The sequence below is a fragment of the Anguilla anguilla genome, chromosome 10, assembly GCF_013347855.1.
Source record: "Anguilla anguilla isolate fAngAng1 chromosome 10, fAngAng1.pri, whole genome shotgun sequence".
Classification (NCBI taxonomy): domain Eukaryota; kingdom Metazoa; phylum Chordata; class Actinopteri; order Anguilliformes; family Anguillidae; genus Anguilla; species Anguilla anguilla.
In genome coordinates this window covers 25,759,637-25,778,282 of record NC_049210.1, presented here as the reverse complement: position 1 = coordinate 25,778,282, position 18,646 = coordinate 25,759,637, and the positions used below count along the sequence as shown (strand labels likewise).

At 38.9% G+C, this 18,646-nt stretch overlaps 1 protein-coding gene across 1 annotated transcript in view; it reads right to left on the bottom strand.

Moving 5' to 3' along the window:
- The window catches only part of LOC118206898, a 108,452-nt gene that overhangs the window by 79,938 nt on the left and 9,868 nt on the right, over positions 1 to 18,646 (bottom strand). Inside the window, exon 2 of the mRNA XM_035380042.1 lies at positions 17,674 to 17,772. Coding sequence (XP_035235933.1) covers positions 17,674 to 17,772 — 99 coding nt within the window. The remainder of the gene's footprint in view (positions 1 to 17,673; positions 17,773 to 18,646) is intronic.

Genomic DNA, 18,646 nt, shown 5'->3' with positions numbered 1-18,646 from the left:
TAATTATTCTTGACCAAGAGAATTGAATTGCACCAGGTCCTTCTCACAAACTATTTTACCTAGACTGAAAGACTGCCATATTGAATTTTCCACCTTTACCTTTCCAACATAATCAAATTTTAAATAATTTGTATATCCCATGTCTCAAGCAGGTTTTAGTTTTGGTCACAATAGACACTTTGAGCCAATGAACATAAAATATGTTGTCTCTTTCAGAAATGCTTCTAAATCCAACATGACATAACTCCAGCCATAAATCATTGGGCCATGATTGTGGCAACCACAAATTCCAATCACTTTGTATTTTTTTATATTTAAAACTTGCTGTCGTGACTAACTCCCGCATTAGGCCCATCACATTATGAGCCAATGTAGATCAATATGAGCCTACGCCATTTTAAATCGGCCACCATGAGCCAATCAATGTGAAGTATTGCTCTGCATTAAGAAAAACCCCAATTACAAAGACGTTCATTACATTCATACTCATAGAACTGCAAAAGGTTGTATGAAATCATTTTTGTATGAGTACATTAACCTTTTTAATCATACCATTTCAAAAAAATGTTTCATCCCAACCTGCCTACATATTTTTAAAACATCAAAAAAGTATTGGCAAGTGTACCTGCAAAACTTTGCGGAGGAGTTGTCACACCAATTGTTATACCAAGCGGCCAAAACCAGACTTCGTTTTTGAAGCTCATTTCCTGGTCTTGTTGTTCCTGGTTGCTCACTCGCGCCACCACGGTTGGCTCCAGTATAGGTGTTTTCATATCCGGTTTCCATGTAAGTCTACGGTACAAATGCGGTCAATAATTTTTTCTCATGAGAACAAATAGTCACAATATGTGTATTTTATTCGTCTTATGACTGCCCATGGGTCGATTTCATGATTTATTGTGTCATTTGGGCACTGTTATAATATTTGTTGTGGACCAATGAGGTACAGTTTGCATCACTTCCTGATTACTGCGGAGGACTAAGCTACAGTAGGGGCTACAGTCTATGGTCACTGGGGTGGGAGGTGGCGCCTCTTGGCCTTGACATTGCGGCTCCAACCACGGTCCACCTGTACGAAGGTAGAAAATGCAGGCATCCCATTTTGTAGTGATTTCATTATGGCGTGTGCTATTTGCAGCTGCACTAGACGACCATAAAATAACCCTCCTCTGAAGTTTTTCGGTAGCCGAGTCATTTTTACTATTTCCTTTAGCCTACTTAACCAAATAATTTGTTGGCAGAAAGCGTAATCAGCTTCCTATATTTGGTAGTCCAGTAGCCTATGCTAAAACAGTTCGCAACTTCGGCTACCAAGCTATTTGACTAGCTAGCTAACCCTAACCGGCACATATATTCAATCTGTCAAATGTGTTTGACGGCTTGTCAGTCGTGTACATTCCGTAAATGTCTACCTGGGCCATGCTTCACGCATGTGGCAAAGCTACTATAATCCCGATTTTGGGATAAACACTGAAAAATTTTCATTTTCACGAAGCGAATTAAGAGTCTTAATGTTTATTTGCTGGATAACATACAACACACGATAAAATCACACACACAGAATTTACCATCTTTGAAATTAACCATCTTTGTAAGACTGGCATTTAGAAAGGAACATGTTTTTAGCATTTAAGAGACCGACAAGAGCATTTAAGACAGTGGTTCTCAGAATCGGTCCTGGGGGCTCCTTGCGTATATTGGCTTTTCTACATTGGTTTTTATGATCTACAAGAAAAAAAAAATTTAATGTACATTATTTTTGTCTTCATGCACCAGGTGGAAAACTTGCTGTACAAAGTGCATGGTCATATTTACACGCCCGCAGATCCGTTATTAAAATACTTGATAGATTGGTTAATCACCGCTGACAGTGTTAATTTTTATTCGGTAAAAAGTGACTTGCGAACGATTACTCAGCTAGCGTCACCCAGCAAGTGTACACCACAAACGGCGATGGAGTTGTAGCAGTTACTGGCTCATTAACTGACTGTGGCGAAAACCTACGACGATAACTTGCTCGGTTAATAGCAGGTCTACCAGACAGTTATATGAAAATTAGCCTAGTCAAATCACCAGTAGCCTACACATCTCTGATTGATTGACCATCAGTGTAGTCAATGTTCTTCCCCTGTAGTTTATATTGCTAATGCATGAGCTAACCACGGATAGCCTACCTAGCTCACTGGCAAGCTGATATGCTAGCTAAGCATATTCGTTTTGCTGAGAAACATAAATTGAAGATAACGGAACATAATTGTATTATTAATGTCATACATATAACGTGATTACATGGCACAGTACAGTCATGGATGGAAATTAAACTCCGTAAACATTTGATTATATATTTTAAAACATAACGGCAGACAGTCAGCTAGCCTCAAGTTCGTTCTGCAATCGTTCGTTCAGGTTGATGGGCTTTTCCGCACCGGACTGTCAATCACATTGTGAAAATCACAGAACTTCTTAACTCTATGGTTTTGGCTCCAAATCGACAACATGGCTGCGCCCGCCATTGAGCTTCAAAACGTGTTTTAGAGACCCACGAAGAGTCAATGGATGACGTCACAGTAGCTTTGTCCATATTTTTTACAGTCTCTGTGTTATACCCATTGTGACATACTAAAGTTTTGTCGCAGCGTCCGTTACTATGGCGATGCTGCCAGCCTTGCTACATTCTTTGCCGATAAAGATTCTAAGACAACTCAACAATTTCTCTGGGTTAATGGGTTATTTTCCAGCCTGAAATGCGATTATATTAGTAAATGGCTACACATGTCATCTAACTTGCAAGTAGTTGGCTATCTCCCTGAATATGAATTAAATGTTTTTAACAGAAAATAGTAATAAAATGTGTAAAACTAGAAGGTAAAAGAACACTGCCTTAGCTTTAAAAATGTTTTAAAACGGAGAGGTTCTCATTGCGAGGTGGGGTTCGTGTCCATGTAAGAAAGAGAGAAAAAATCCCAAGGCACTCAATCTCCAGGTTGGAAATTTAAAAAGCCTTTACTATTTTGGGCTAACCCAACGCGTATCGGCAGTAACTGCCTTCATCAGGGGAGAAAAAACAGGACACACAGGTGCAACATATAAGACGTGAGGGATGCGGCCTAAGCCAATCAACAGCAATTAGTCTCATTCACAAATGACACGTGTACGATATCAACCGTATTAGGTTCAGCCAAACAACCATCACAGTTTAAGGTGAGAGTAGACAGTTTCTCCCTTAATATTTTGGGACCTAAAACCAACATTTCAGTCTTGTCGGAATTTAGGAGCAGAGAATTTGAAAGCATCCAAACCTTGATATCTACAATACAGGCCTCTAACCGTGAAAGCGGCAGTGCTTCGCCAGGTTTCATTGAAATATACATCTGAGTATCGTCCGCATAACAGTGGAACTCTACGCCATGTGCCCCGAAAATATTGCCAAGTGGTAGCATATATAGCGAGAAGAGTACTGGTCCTAGTACTGATCCTTGTGGAATACCGTATTTCATTATTGAGGAGCTGGACTATTCTTCTTTTAATTTGACAAACTGTTTCCTGTCACATAGGTATAATCCAAACCATGCAAGTGCCTGTCCATGAAGTCCAACACAGGCCTGGAGTCTGTCCAGTAGAATTCCATGATCAATTGTGTCAAAAGCTGCACTCAGGTCGAGGAGTACAAGAACCGACACAGAGTTAAGGTCGGCTGACAGTAGTAAATCATTTGTAACCTTGATAAGTGCGGTTTCTGTGCTGTGGTGGGGTCTAAACCTTGATTGGAATACTTCAAGGATACCGTTAGAGCTAAGGTATGCACTTAGTTGCTTAGCAACAGTTTTCTCCAATAATTTTGATAGAAATGGAAGGTTTGAAATAGGTCTATAATTTTCCATTTTATCAGGTTCTAGGTTTGGTTTCTTCAATGATGGCTTAATAACTGCTACTTTTAGTGACTCAGGTACATATCCTGTAACTAGGGATGTGTTAATGATTTTTAGTATGTGCTGGCCTAGTACTGGAAATAGTTCTTTAACCCAATTTGAAGGAATTGGGATCGAGTAGACAGGTTGTCGGTTTTGAGGACATAACCAGTTCAGATAGCTCAACCATGCTAATGGGCGTAAAACAGTTTAGTACCGCTGTCTGTAAATCTTCCTGTTGTAACCAGGCGTGGGGCTGTTTATTAACATGAACAGGAATAGTGCATGACAGTGGAGACAGTTTGGAAATCTGGTCTCTAATAGCCTCAATTTTCTGATCGAAAAAGTTCATAAAGTCATTGCTGCTAAGATTGGAGGGATAAGTTGAAAACTCTGATGATTGTTTTTTAGTTAATTTATCCACAGTACTAAATAGAAATTTTGGGTTATGTCTGTTTTGTTCAATTAGTTTTGAGAAAAGGGCAGATCTAGCAGAAGCAAGAGCTTGCTTATACTGAAGAAAGCAGTTTTTCCATGCAGGATGAAATACTTCTAGCTTTATTGACCGCCATTTTGCTCTAATTTTCTAGGCCTTCAGGGCTCGGGTGGTGTCGTTGTACCATGGAGTGTGGTTTTTCCGACTAGGGTTTCTTCTTTTAAGGGGGAAACAACATCAAGAGGGTAAGGGTTAGTGGGTTAGTCAGTTGGTCCAGTGCAGCTTCAGAATTTTCATCAGCCTTTCCTTCAGTGGAGAGGAATGACTCTGGAAGCATATTTATAAACTTTGGAATAACCTCAGGGTTTACTGATTGGCTGTAGTAATGTCTAGGCTCTGATACAGGTGGATTGGATGCCTTAATATTGAACGTAATGAGGAAATGATCTGATAGTATAGGGTTATGAGGTGCGACGGTAAGATTTACCACACTAATACCATGGGACAGAACTAAGTCTAAGGTATGGCCATGGTAGTGAGTAGGCTCACAAACATTCTGTACAAAACCAATAGAATCAATAATAGAGGCAAAAGCTGTTCCTAGGGGGTCACCGTTTTTATCCACATGTTGAAATCACCAACAATTATGACCTTATCTGCTGAAATTGCAAGGTGTGATAAAAACTCCAAATTCCCTTAAAAAATCTGAATAAGGCCCAGGTGGACTAGTAGACTATTTAACAATTAGTGTAAGGCCATGGGTAAGTGCTTTGTTTCTGTTGTGTTCCTGTAGCATTTGAAAAGTTCTGGAGACAGCCAGCCGACAAGGATTCAGCCTTTAACTTGATTATTCCTTGGAAGAATAAGAACGGCGTTTACTCCCATTTGCAATACAGCATTGGTTATTTATCGCTTTTAAAACTGTCTGGACAGCTAGCAATCTTCCCTCCAACCCAAAATATCTGTACCACTCCTCTCTCTGACTCCCGTACCTTTTTTTTTCTCCTCCTCTCACACTTTGCACCACCCCCTCTCTCTACACCTACAGACGCCTTCCCAGTCCAAAAGTATATCAATGGGCATGCAGCTGAAATCCTCTACGGAAAGCAACCTCACAGCGATCTCATCTATGATCAGTCGGCACTGTTGTGCTTCACTTCGAGGGCTTATTTCGCTCTTACAGATTGTTTCCAGCCCAAACCACTGCAAAGAACTCCATAGCAACCACCTAGCAACCACCAAGAGCTCCATAGCAACCACCAAGCAACACACTAGCAACCCCATAGAACTCCATAGCAACCACCTAGCAACCGCCTGGCAACACCCTAGCAATCACCCAGAACGCCTTAGCAACTGCCAAGAACACCATATCAACTACTTAGCAACACCCTAGCAACCAAGCAAAACACTAGCAATCGTCTAGAACTCCATAGCAACCACTTAGCAACACCTTAGCAACTGCCTAGACCTCCATAGCAACCACCTGGCAACCAGTGAAGCAATGCTAACACTGATTTGCTCAAATCTCCTTGTTTTAGTGAGAATACGAGCTGCTGCATTTTGAATTAGCTGGAGCCCTTTCAGAGAGGAATTTGCACAGACAAAAGACAAAAGAGCATTGCAGTAATCTAATCTTGAAGTAACAAAAGCCTGAACTAGCTTTTCTGCATCGTGTAAGGACAGTATTTTCCGAATTTTATAGATATTTCTCAAGTGATAAACCCTAGAGATGTTTTTAATATGTATATCAAATGCAAGATCTGGGTCAAAGGTAACACCAAGATCTTTGATTACAGCACTTGAAGTAATGGAGATTCCATCAATGTTAAGCATATAGTCAGATAATTTGCATCTCAGGGACCTGGGCCCCACTATCATTATCTCGGTGTTATCTGAGTTTAGCAAGAGAAATGGGTCATCCATTCCTTTATGTCTATAAGAGAGGCTTTGATCTTTGACAGCTGGACAACTTCATCAGGCTTTACTCATAGATACAACTGGGTGTCATCTGCAGAGCAGTGGAAATTAATGCCATTTTTGCGAATAACTTGTCCCAGGGGGAGCATATAAAGAGAGAAGAGCAAAGGCCCAAGCACAGACCCTTGTGGTACTCCATATCTAACCCTGGATTGATAAGAGGAATCATCATTAAAATGCACAAATTGATATCGGTCTGATAGGTATGATCTGAACCAAGAGAGTACCTGTCCACGGAGGCCTACAAGATTTTCAAGTCTATCCAGAACAATGAGGTGATCAACTGTGCCAAATGCTGCACTTAAGTCTAAAAGCACAAGTACAGAGATGCAACCATTGTCTGAAGCGAGGAGTAGGTCATTGAGTACTTTGACCAGGGCTGTTTCAGTGCTGTGAGAGGGTCTAAAACCAGATTGAAAAACTTCCAATATATGAATGGAGTGCAACAATGAACCAAGTTGTTTTGAAATGGCCTTTTCTAGTATTTTAGAAAGAAACGGGAGGTTTGAGATAGACCTGTAGTTAGGTCATTCACATCCAAGTTTGGCTTCTTAAGAAAGAGTTTGATGACTGCAAGTTTAAGAGTCTGTGGTATGTGTCCAGATGCTAAAGACGCATTGGCAATATGTAACATTGGTGTTCCAGTCACTGGTAATAGCTCCCTGAAAAGCTTCGTAGGGATAGGCTCTAGAAGACAAGTAGAAGATTTTGAGGAATTAACTATGGCATTAAACTCCATGAGATCTTTTGGAGCAAAAGAGTTCAGATAGGCCGCCCGTCTTTCTGAAGATTCTTCTGAAGATTTTTCATCCATGTGTTGAGCGGATGGAAGGGCAGTCCCTATATGAGGGGTGGTAGGAGAACTTTGAATCTTGTCCCTGATCAAATTGTTGATTGTAGCCTGTGGAATATTGTCCCACTCCTCTGCAATAGCTGTATGAAGTTGTTGGATATTGGTGGGAATTGGAACATGCTGTCGTATGCACCGGTCCAGAGCATCCCAAACATGCTCAATGGGTGACATGTCTGGTGAGTATGCAGGCCATGGAAGAACTGGGACATTTTCAGCTTCGAGGAATTGTGTACAGATCCTTGTAACATGGGGCCGTGCATTGTCATGCTGAAACATGAGGCGATGGCGGTGGATGAATGGCACAGCAATGGGCCTCAGGATCTCATCACGATATCTCTGAGCATCCAAATTGCTATGGATATGCCTGCTCATACCAACACCCCACCACCACCTCTGTTCACAACGCTGACATCAGGAAACCGCTCACCCACCTGACGCTGCCTGCCATCTGCCCTGTACAGCTGAAACCGTGATCCATCAGTGAAGAGGACCGTTCTCCAGCGTGCCAGTGGCCATCGAAGGTGAGCTCTTGCCCACTCACGTTGATTGTGACACCAAACTGCAGACAAATCAAGACCTCGGTGAGGACGTGACAGTTTGTGTAGAAATTCTACAGTTGTGTAAACCAACTGTTTCATCAGCTGTCCGTGTGGCTGGCCTCAGACGATCCCGTGGTGAAGAAGTCGGATGTGGCGGTCCTGCTCTGGTGTGGTTACACGCGGTCTGCGGTTGTGACGCCTGTTGGACAAACTTCCAAAATCTCTGAAACGATGCTGGAGGCGGCTTATGGTGGAGAAATGAGCGCCCATTACTCTGGCAACAGCCCTACAGGACATTCCTGCAGTCAGCATGCTAATGATCTCTTAACTCCTGAGGCATCTGTGACATGGTGTTGAACAACAAAAAACTCAAGGCCACTTTAGGGTGGCCTTTTATTGGCCCCATCATAAGGAACACCTGTGTAGTGATCATGGCTTTTAATCAGAATCTTGATATGCCACACCTGTGCAGGAGATGAATTGTCTTGACAAACAGGAAATGCTAGCTAACAGTAATATAAGGGTCAAAGACAAGACGTGTAAATTTGGTGTCCGAAGGCCATTCATTTAACATAAAAAGATAAGTATGTATAAATATAATATTGAATCACTCAACTCTTACCCTGCGTTTGACCCAGAAATATTTGTGTTGCAAACTATTAAATTAAGGGAGTTATTGAGCTCTAAAGTGTTAAAATGTCCTTCAGTGTAACTGAAGTGTAACAGTGTCCAGGTTAAAATTCTAATGACAAAAGTGTTTTTAATATGTAGTTCATCCTAAAAATATAAATGTACACCCATGGCATAATTGTGTTAGTGTTTGCAACAATATAGAATAATGGGCGGCATACTGTATCTAAATAATATTTATATTAAACTTGAATAACTTTTGTCCAGACTTTTACGCTTTATCGATGTCATTCAGTATAACAAAGGTAAAAAGCCATTTTAAAGCATATCACATGATGGTAATCATGTAACTGTGTGACATCACAAAGAAGACCCATTGAAGACCCTCTATCATTGTGATGAGGTGAGTAAATCTCTATGAAATATTTGATGATTTCACCTTTTCACCCTCTAGTAACCTTTGTAACAAAAACGCATGTCCTTCAGCACAACACAGAAAACATAATTTTAATGTTATTATTTTATAAAAAGCTATATTAAATATGAAAAGTAAGGATAATCTTTATAGTTCAAGGTCATTCATTTATATAGGTGGCCAAGGAACTGCCTGTTAAATATGTTTATGTATGAAATCTGTCCTTCAGTATCACTCTTTTGTCCTTCAGCACAACAAAAGTTTCATGTTATACCACAATGTCACCCGTTATGCTGAATAACAGTAGCTTTGTTATCCCATGTTTTCATTAGTTTACAACATTTAGCTAATCATGCTATTCATATTTACTTGTATGAATACTGAATATGATCATTTTAAACTATTTTATGGCATTTTAAGGTATTTCAAGGCACATTATCTTTATACTGTAGATGCCATTGTCTAATAAGAAGAGGGCTGCATGGCACAGACAAAAGATTCATGCAGATCCAGTTGCTAGGGAGGAAAGACTAGCCAGAAGAAAAGCAAGGTATTATTTTCATGGTTTCATGCTACTGTCAGCAACAGAATAGCATATAATAGGATATAAAGCTGGGTGGATAACACTTAACATTAAGTTACAGTTAATGCAAATTACACTCTAGTTAATGTTTTATTGCACTGCAGTTAAGGTATAAGTAATGGATTATATTAGTTAATATAATATTACACACCCACAATTATGGATTAAAAATGGATTATGAATTATATTAGTTAATAGCTACTTCACATTTGGGGCACTTTATGAAAAATAGAGACTGTACAAGTTTGAACTGAAGCAGTTTGATGGGCATTTTATGTAGCTATTTTGTGTAGGTATCTTGAAATTGCATTTGTGTACCTGCATTAAATAGAAATTTACCAGTAACAGTGTAACAATGCATAATTACAACATTAACTATCATGTAATAATCGTGTAATAATGCAACTTAATGCAACGTAAAGTGTTGCCGCAGGCTCAAATTATAGTAAAGTGATTATTATTAACATTAGCAATGAAATAGTAACAAAACATGTTTTAGAGAGAAAGGGAGAGGGAGTTAATTTAACTTTTAAACTTTGATTAAGTGTTATCATTGTATAGCCTACTATTAATAGACTACTAATAACATTTAATGGATGCAAATCTTATTCTGTGCCAGTGTTGTAACTATTAAAGGGGAATTACACTTTATAACACTTCTGCTTCTCATGACTGATATTGTCCTTCTAATGAATGTGTCGCCCTTCATTTTTCGATTAGTTATTTCATTTTAAATGTCTAACGTTAGAAACAAAGACTTATTTTTTTTTAGCGCAAGTCTACATAGTAGTACGGTTTCCGATTTTTTCTTCTTTGATTTTGTTTCGCAGCAAAATCGTGAAGCGAAGCAAAACATTCCATTAACTTAGCGTTGAAATTGAATAAACTAACGTCTGCTAGCTTTTGTTTGATGCAATATCGGTGTAATAATGAGGTGCATTGTACCCGGTTGTTATAATGCCCCCGTTAAATTTGCCTTGAAATCACATTTTCATAGTTTTCCATGTGATGCAACTTTGTGCCAGACATGGCTGGATGTAATCAGACACCCCAACATAACAGCTGAAGAAGTTCGCAAACGAGGACTAAGGGTATGCAGCGAGTACTTTGCAGGCACCGACTACCAAAGCAACCGTCTGAAGCCTGGAGCTGTACCCACCGTTTTCCCATCGTTGGTCGAACTGCTCGAGGTAGGTACTATGCGGGCTGGCTAACGCTATCGCGTCTGTCTGTGATAGATAGGATGTCTACCACCAGTTGCCATTTGTCCTGGGAATAGCCTGTGGTTCCTCAATCTCGGCCCGCTCCTGACTCGCTCTCGCATGATCAGCCTGCACATTAATTATAGTTAATTATTACAGATTTAGGTACTGTACAGCATTGTATAACAATATTTTTGCATTATTTTTAAATCTGATATCAATGTTTCATCTTAAACCTTCATAAGGGGCTCATTTATATGCTTTACAATGGACAAAAAGCATTATATAACTTTTTGGAGAGATTTTGGATATGTTTCTGGACCCCTAGGTATTTTAGACCACAGTACTGACAGAAAGCTAGTAATTACCGCTTGAAAATGATGCGACAGTGAGTTTCTTCAGTCAAACAGTTGATCTGTAGTGAAATACATGATTATGTTGTGATTTACAGCAATGCATAATTTAGACATTTTGGATAAATTTGGAGTCACTGGGTACGCTGCTTACTTTTTGATTCATAGACCTTTAGTAGTTCTGCGTATCCACCCTTTGATTTGACTTGTGGTCAAGGAGTTTATGATCCAGGGACATACATAGTTTAACCCACTATATATTTGCAATCTCTCAGTATTTCATTGAAAACTAAAAAACTTTTTCCTAGACAATTGCATTTGTGGTACTTTAGTTTATATTCATAATTTAGGAAGAACTAATCTAAGTTAGTATTGCAAATGGTACAAATGTCTTTCATTTAAACCATTTTTCAAGTCTCTGTGATGCTCACATCTGGAGTTATAAAGCTTTAAATAGGGTACCCCTTAAATAGGCAAGGATTTGCCAGATTTTGCATGTGCGCTAAGGGTGTTAATGCCACCATTTGCTTGTGCTTTTAAAGAAGATAGGCCAGTGAGCACAAGCCTGAATACAGATGGAATGTTGAGGAGGAGTTGAAATCTCAGTTGACATGTTTTGACATAAAAGACTAGGTTAGCTCAATTCAACCCTAATTCAGGTTAGGTTTTTACTTTCATATAGCCTGTCTATATCCTAGCTGGCTAGAAAACTTTCATGTTGCAAGCAAATCTAGCCAGTTAACCGAACGTCTCGATGGTATATCATAATACAGTTTATACGTTCAATGGAAGATTTCCATCCCTTCAGACGTTTACATACCGTCTGTATTCAATCATGTGCTTGCTGGGAGACAAACTATAAATACAAGCACACCATATGGCACATTGTTAAATATAGGAACGTGAAATGGAGCATTTTAAAACAAGGACAAGTTTTTAAGTTTATCCTGAACAAACATAATTAATTAGCTAGATACCAGCAGCACATTAGAAATTATAAGGATAATTATCGTCCATATTTAAAAGTTGAATAATGCCACACGGATGGTGGTCACAGATGTAGGCCTAGATTGATCGCAATGGGTCACACAGAACTGAGAGAAGTCAAATTAAATTGAGCATTTTAAAACAATTAGGCCTACAACATTTTAAAGTAAGCACAAGTTTGAAAAAGTTTATGCAGAACAAATGCAATTTAGACCCCAGATAAATACCAAAAGTGAAAAACAAGTCAACAGCACATTAAGTGATGGCTAACGAGTATTATTGTCTGTATTTAAAAGTCAAAGTCCCACAGATGGTGATTGGCACGGATGCAGATAATTTGATGGCATGTACTTGGTCACAGATCAGTCAAAAAGACAGGATGGTGCAGGATTGGAAAAGAACACGACAATGTAGGCCAGCCAGTCTCAGCATTGTAAAACCAAATAGGCAATGTCACTCTGAAGGAAGAAAGAGTGAGAAGGGGAGAATGCAACAGAAAGAGAGGACACATTATTATGAAAGCCTGAAGAATGGTCAACAATCAAGTAGCCTGGACGAGCTGAACATGTCGGGTAGACGTGTAGGCTGTAAAAAATACAAGAAGTAAAGAACCCAAAATCACGACAGGATGTTATGCAGACCCTTAAAGAAACTCCCACAAAGGGTTGAGCTTGTTATTAATGGGGGCAGATGCCTGTCTTGTCCGGGGGGTCTTCGGCTGAATGGTGGGACTGAAGCCAAGTGGTCATGTATCGCGTTGGATCCCATTGGGATAAAGGAGGCCCATAAAGTTTGATCAACATCAGAGCAGATACTCATGAGTATTTTCGTTCGAGTTGGTGAAATGATCAGATTCATGTGGCTAAATCTGCGCTCGCATTCTGCAGAGCTGCATGAAATTAATTTTGTGCAGTTGACTAAGGCCCTAAGAGAACATGAGAACATGCCGGCCATCACAGTCAAGGAAATCTCTATAAGAATTCATCATGGACGTGTGCGGAAGCCTGAATTGCCCGCAGAGATTTTAGATTTCCCGCTTTCCGAATCTGGCCAGTTATCACTTTCTATAATGTCGCTGATCAAAGCAGTATAGTCGGACTCTGATTGCGCTTGAATTGCTGAGCGTTTAAAAGAAGTAGTGGTAAAGATCCAATGCTTCAGACTATTTACCAGACTTGCAAGGAACTGCTGCAGATGAATGCTGACAATTTTGGCATTAGCGCCTAACAAGACAACTCCGGATTGGAGCAATTTTTAAAAATATTAAAAATAACTGCCAGTGCGCTCTTATAGCACTACACCCCTGGCAGTACACCAATATGGAACCATCTGCATTTGTTATGTTTCTCCATTCATTCATTCGGGTTACTCTTTTAATTTGTCACCTGTATGTATATGTACTGTGTGTATATATATATATATATATATATAGATATATATATATATACTATACTAAAAGAAACATAGAAAGTGTGTGTGTGTGTGTGTATATATATATATATATATACACACACACACACACTTCTATGCTCTTTTAGTATAAGCACTAACACTAATCAAGCACTAATAAATATACAGTGAGCTTGATATGTTTGGGACAAAGACATTTTTTCTTTTTTTCTCTATACTTCACAATTTTAAATTTGTAATCAAATAATTCCCGTGCTTAAAGTTATTTGTCATGAGGCATCCCAGTAGACGGGGGCAGCAGAGGGAAGTTCATCCTAGAGAGTGCACCAGCGAAGAAGCCTGTGCCACACCTGTGCCTCATTTTGGGACTCGTTAGTCAGAGTATTTAAACTCTGCCTTTTTTGTGTTTCTTTGCTTGGTCTTGATGTTCTGTGGACACTCTATGCAGTTTTCTGTAGTGCCCTGTTTTCAGTATTTGCAAATTCTCAGTTTCTAAGAGCCTTCTCTGTTTTCTTTGTTCCTTGTGAGTGCATTTTATTTTCCCAAGTAAAGCCTCAGTTTGAACTCTTTTGCCTTGTCTCTTGAATTGGGTCCAACCATCTCAGTGAATTGTTCCACTATTATATTATTGTATTGTATTGTATTATATTAACTGTTCAGCAGATAAGGACAGGGTGTATCCTGTACTCATTAACATTCATATTCGTAAGACACATATGTAAACCATTCCACATCGCTTGCTAGGTTAGATCAGATTGTCCCTTGCAGTAACCTTACACTACCAGACAAAATGAAAGAAAGCAACATAAACTAGGCTTCTTCATTTTACAGTTAAACCGGAAGATCATTCAGTTTGTACACTAACATTAGACTCTGACTCTATAGCAGTCTCAAACTCCGGACATTACACCGAATAAAGAAAGTCTTTGATTCCAAGTGTCTAAGCTTGAAAGCTATTTAACTGTCGCTAGCTAATGGTAGGCCTTCTTACTGATCCATCATGTTCTGCGACAAGTTCCAGGCTAAAATGGGCACTGTAAATACTAACTACGTGATGTAGTACTGTAATGTTGTAGTGCTCGTGGGCTCTAGAAATTAAAACCCATTTCTTATAGCCTAGGTCTCTTCATGTTTTGGATAAGAAAAATGGGTATTGCTTTCTCCACTTCCAGAGAAGAGCCAATGCTTAGGCATTTTCAGTTTAGCTTGCCTTACCCGCACACAAAAGTGGCAAGAGTATCATTTATATATTCCATGTAGAAAGGATTTCACTGGACATAAGGTTTTTGTTATGTAATGAACACCCAGTTAACCCCATCCACTGAAAACTTGGAAAGCAAGCCAATTTCTGCACAGGCTTTTTTCTTTTTTGCAAGAATCATTTAAAAATATTTCTTCTGTTTGTGAATGCAAAAAACTACATATCAGCAAAGAATTCACATATTTCAGTTTCCTGGATGTTATGCAAATGATAGTAGTCATGTTAAGTACTTGTTGCATATCATTTGTATGCAATAATGCATCAAGTGACCCAGAGACATCACCAGGTTCTCAGCATCCTCTCTGGTGATGCTCTGCCAGGCCTGTACTGCAGCCATCTTCAACCTCTGCCTGTTTTGGGGGCTAGTTTCCTGGAGTTTTATCTTCAGCACATGTTCAATCGGATTCAGATTGGGTGAAGTCATTCAAGGCCAGTCAAGAAGTTTCCAGTTTTTGGCTTTGAAAAACTCCTTTGTAGCTATAACAGTATATTTCTGAACATTGTCTTGCTGTAGGATGAAGCACCGTTTTGAATCATTTGTTTAAACTTATGCAGAGAGGATTTTCTGTATGCTTTAGAATTCATTCTGCTGCTAATATCAGCAGTGCCAGCCATACCTGTCCAAACTATAAACCACCATGTTTAACAGATGAGGGGAAGTGCTTTGGATCTTGGACAGTCCCTGACCATTCTATTTTTGTAGCTAACTAGTAGTTTGCATCTTGCAGTGTAGCCTCTGTGGTTCTATTTATGAAATATTATGTGGACATTAGCCACTGACACATCCAAGTCCGCCTCCTGAAGATTGTTTATGATGTAGGACAGGTGTTTTGGGGTTTTCTTCATTATGGTGAGAATTTTTTGGTCACCAACTGTAGAGGTCTTCCTTGGCCTACCAGACCACTTTCTATTACTGAGCTCACCAGTGCCCTATTTCTTCTTTATGATCTTCCAAACAGTTCATTTTTGGTAAGAATAAGTCTCTGAATGGTTTTCCTGAACCTCAAATGGCTTCTTTGACCTTCATTAGCACAACTCTGGTCCTCGTGTTGACAAACACCAATAACAGACTCCAAAGGCAATCAAAAACCTAGAATCAGGACTAGATACAGAAAGCTCTCATACATCTTTGCACTAAGAAAGAAGTTAAACTCATCTTACGAATCAGAAACAGCTGTGAAGCCATCCTAAAATGGGGGGCTATGTATAAAAAGTACTGTAATTTCTACATGATGAAACCAAAATGCATAAAATACCCTATAATAAATGCTGAGAATGTGCACTGTAAACACGTGTGAATTTCTTGATTACAAATCTAATAAGTAAAAATGTCTTTGTCCCAAACGTTATGGAGCTCACTGTATAAGTAAAAAGCGTGTATTTTGCCTTGCTACTAGCTATGTATCCAGAGCAGAGCATTTCCCAAACCTAACATTTATAACAGCACACCTAATCTTTGCTTGCAGAAATGCACGGTTAGTGGCTGAAATACACAGGCCTACATTTGCACACACATAATACATTAGCTACCTAAAGCACATATTTGTGACTGGTACAGAAGCTTAATAAACATACCAAGCATAATCACAATAATAAAATATTTTGTGAGCCTAAAACCTGGAAGATGACTGAAATGCTAATACAAACAAAATGATATTACATAGTAACACAAGTTTGTAAGTCTAAAACCATTTAGACTCACAAGTCCTGAAGAGGATCCAAGCTGTCTTTGAATGCTGCTGCTTCTGCTTCTGAGTCAAAGCTCTCCAGTTCAGAGTGACGGTCGCTATCACTTGCTTCTGTCACTCTCCAGTTTCTTCAGTACTTCCTTCAAAGTCTTCTTCTTATGCTGGCTTGCCATGATTTGGCTTTTGCAAGCACACACCGATGAACAAAGCCCTTATAAACAATAGATGGCGCGTGCACAAAACTTTACCTCGTGTGTTCTGCAAAACCATCCTCCTGCAAGTTGCTGGTTACACAATAGAATATCTTATATCTTGATTATTTCAGCTAGAAGGCAGTGGAAAACTAATTTTAAGAGCTGCGGAAATGATCTTGAAGAATGAGTCTGTCACGTGACTACAATATATAACAGGGTTTCCAGCAAAGGCCAGAGGTAGATCCTAGAAAGGTTCTATTTTAACAAATAGGAGCTTGCTTTCAGTTGATTTACTCAGCACTTGAATGTCTGATTGAGATAATTTTTTCACCGTTTGTAAAGTATGAAGTTTCTTATTTAGAAAGATGCAAAAAAAAGATGAGTGAATTTACATAAACAGAAATGCTTGTTTTAGGTGTTCCTGAAAAGGCATTCACCACAATAGAAAATAATGAATCACCTTTTCCTACCCTATGTACAAAGAGTGGAGTCATTTGTTTTGGCTTAGGGGGGTAATTTGTTTTCGTAAATCCCAGTACAGAATAATTAGCAGTTGTTTTGTTGCAGACACTTTTCGATTATAACCTGGAGTGTTTCAAGCTACCTTTGGGTGAACAGACTGCCTTGCTATTTATTTTATCTCTAGTGGTTTTACCGATCAAGACAGGTTTTTTACATCCAAGTGTAAAGAGTCTAAGCTTTACAAGAGTATATGGGTTATAGTGCTGCACCTTGAATCAATGACCAATGAAAGCAATGATATAAGACAATGTTATTGTTAGACACCAGCATCCAATTTCATGGCCATTGGGCTTTAAAAGTTTAACTTGAAATTCCATGCGAGTTCCCTGGCAGCACAGCAGTGTAAGGCCGACGAAGGCACTCTGCCGCGCCTCGACTGTGGAAGGTAGCTGCAATGTAGTGTGGAGGTAGTTTGCTCACTGGGAAGATGCCCCTACATCACTTACCATGGAAACTGATTTGTGTCCGAATTATCAAAGAAAATATACTTTTTACATCCATTTGTGTCAAAATTATCAAGCAAAACATTTCTGATTGAGAGCAAGGAAAAAATGCAAAAAGATTAAATTACAATTAGAATACAATTCTATAAGCTATAAGACCTCTGAGGCTCTACAAGACCTTGATAACTCTGCTTTGGGTCTTTAGAAGCATGCAGTGGTATGATGTATAGAAAGAATAACATTATCCTGAAAACACACAATGAGATGCTTACTCTGTGGCAGGACCTTACAGATGTAGTCAGATGCCAGCACACAACCTTCACTGCCCACCATGTCCAAGTATCCACACACCATCATTATCCCAAGGAAAACTGTATATGTGAAGGGAAAAAACAACATATTAAACACTTATACACACACAAACACACTCATGCACACAAACAAACAGGTCAATTTTTTCTAATTTCAGAAGTATTTGATGTTTTACACATTTAACCCACAAAAATGAATCATTACATTAAACCATACATGTATCAATTAAATTATCCAATTACTGTACGAAGCTCAATAAAATTGGTTGAACAATATTTAGACTGACTAAAAGGTATAACTAAAATAATGGCAATAATGTAACTGCATTTCACAAGATGTCTCTTATTTTTGATAATCTTCAACTACAAAATGTGAAATTTTAGACAAAATGCTGTCTTGGAGAACGAGATTCTTGCCTTTTGTCTCAGTCAACACACAGTATTGTTCTTTAGAAATTAATATATTTGTTACACCTTATAGCTGATTATACCAAATAGCATATTGTGCAATCCAACTGCATTGGCCTGGTAGTTTTCTATTAGATAAAAAGCGAATGCACATGCACATACATAAACATGTATACGTATGTTTATGATTCAAGAAAGAAATTGCTTACTACTGATATGTACTGTACATTATTGAGATTATGCATACTATGTACATACTATGAAATTCTGTAAAAAGCACTCAGGGGGGAGTCTGTGCATTTGGAGATAATGGTGTGAAGCAGCAACACACAGAGCTCCCAATATTCTGAAACGACAGCCATATTTAACTCCAGAACAAACTAACATCGATTGAAGAATCAAATGACCTAATGAAACAAAACACACTGACCAGCCACTTTATTAGGTACACCTATCAGAACAGAACTGCCTCCAGAACAGACTGAATTCTTTGTGGCATGGATTTAACAAGATCCTGAAAACATTC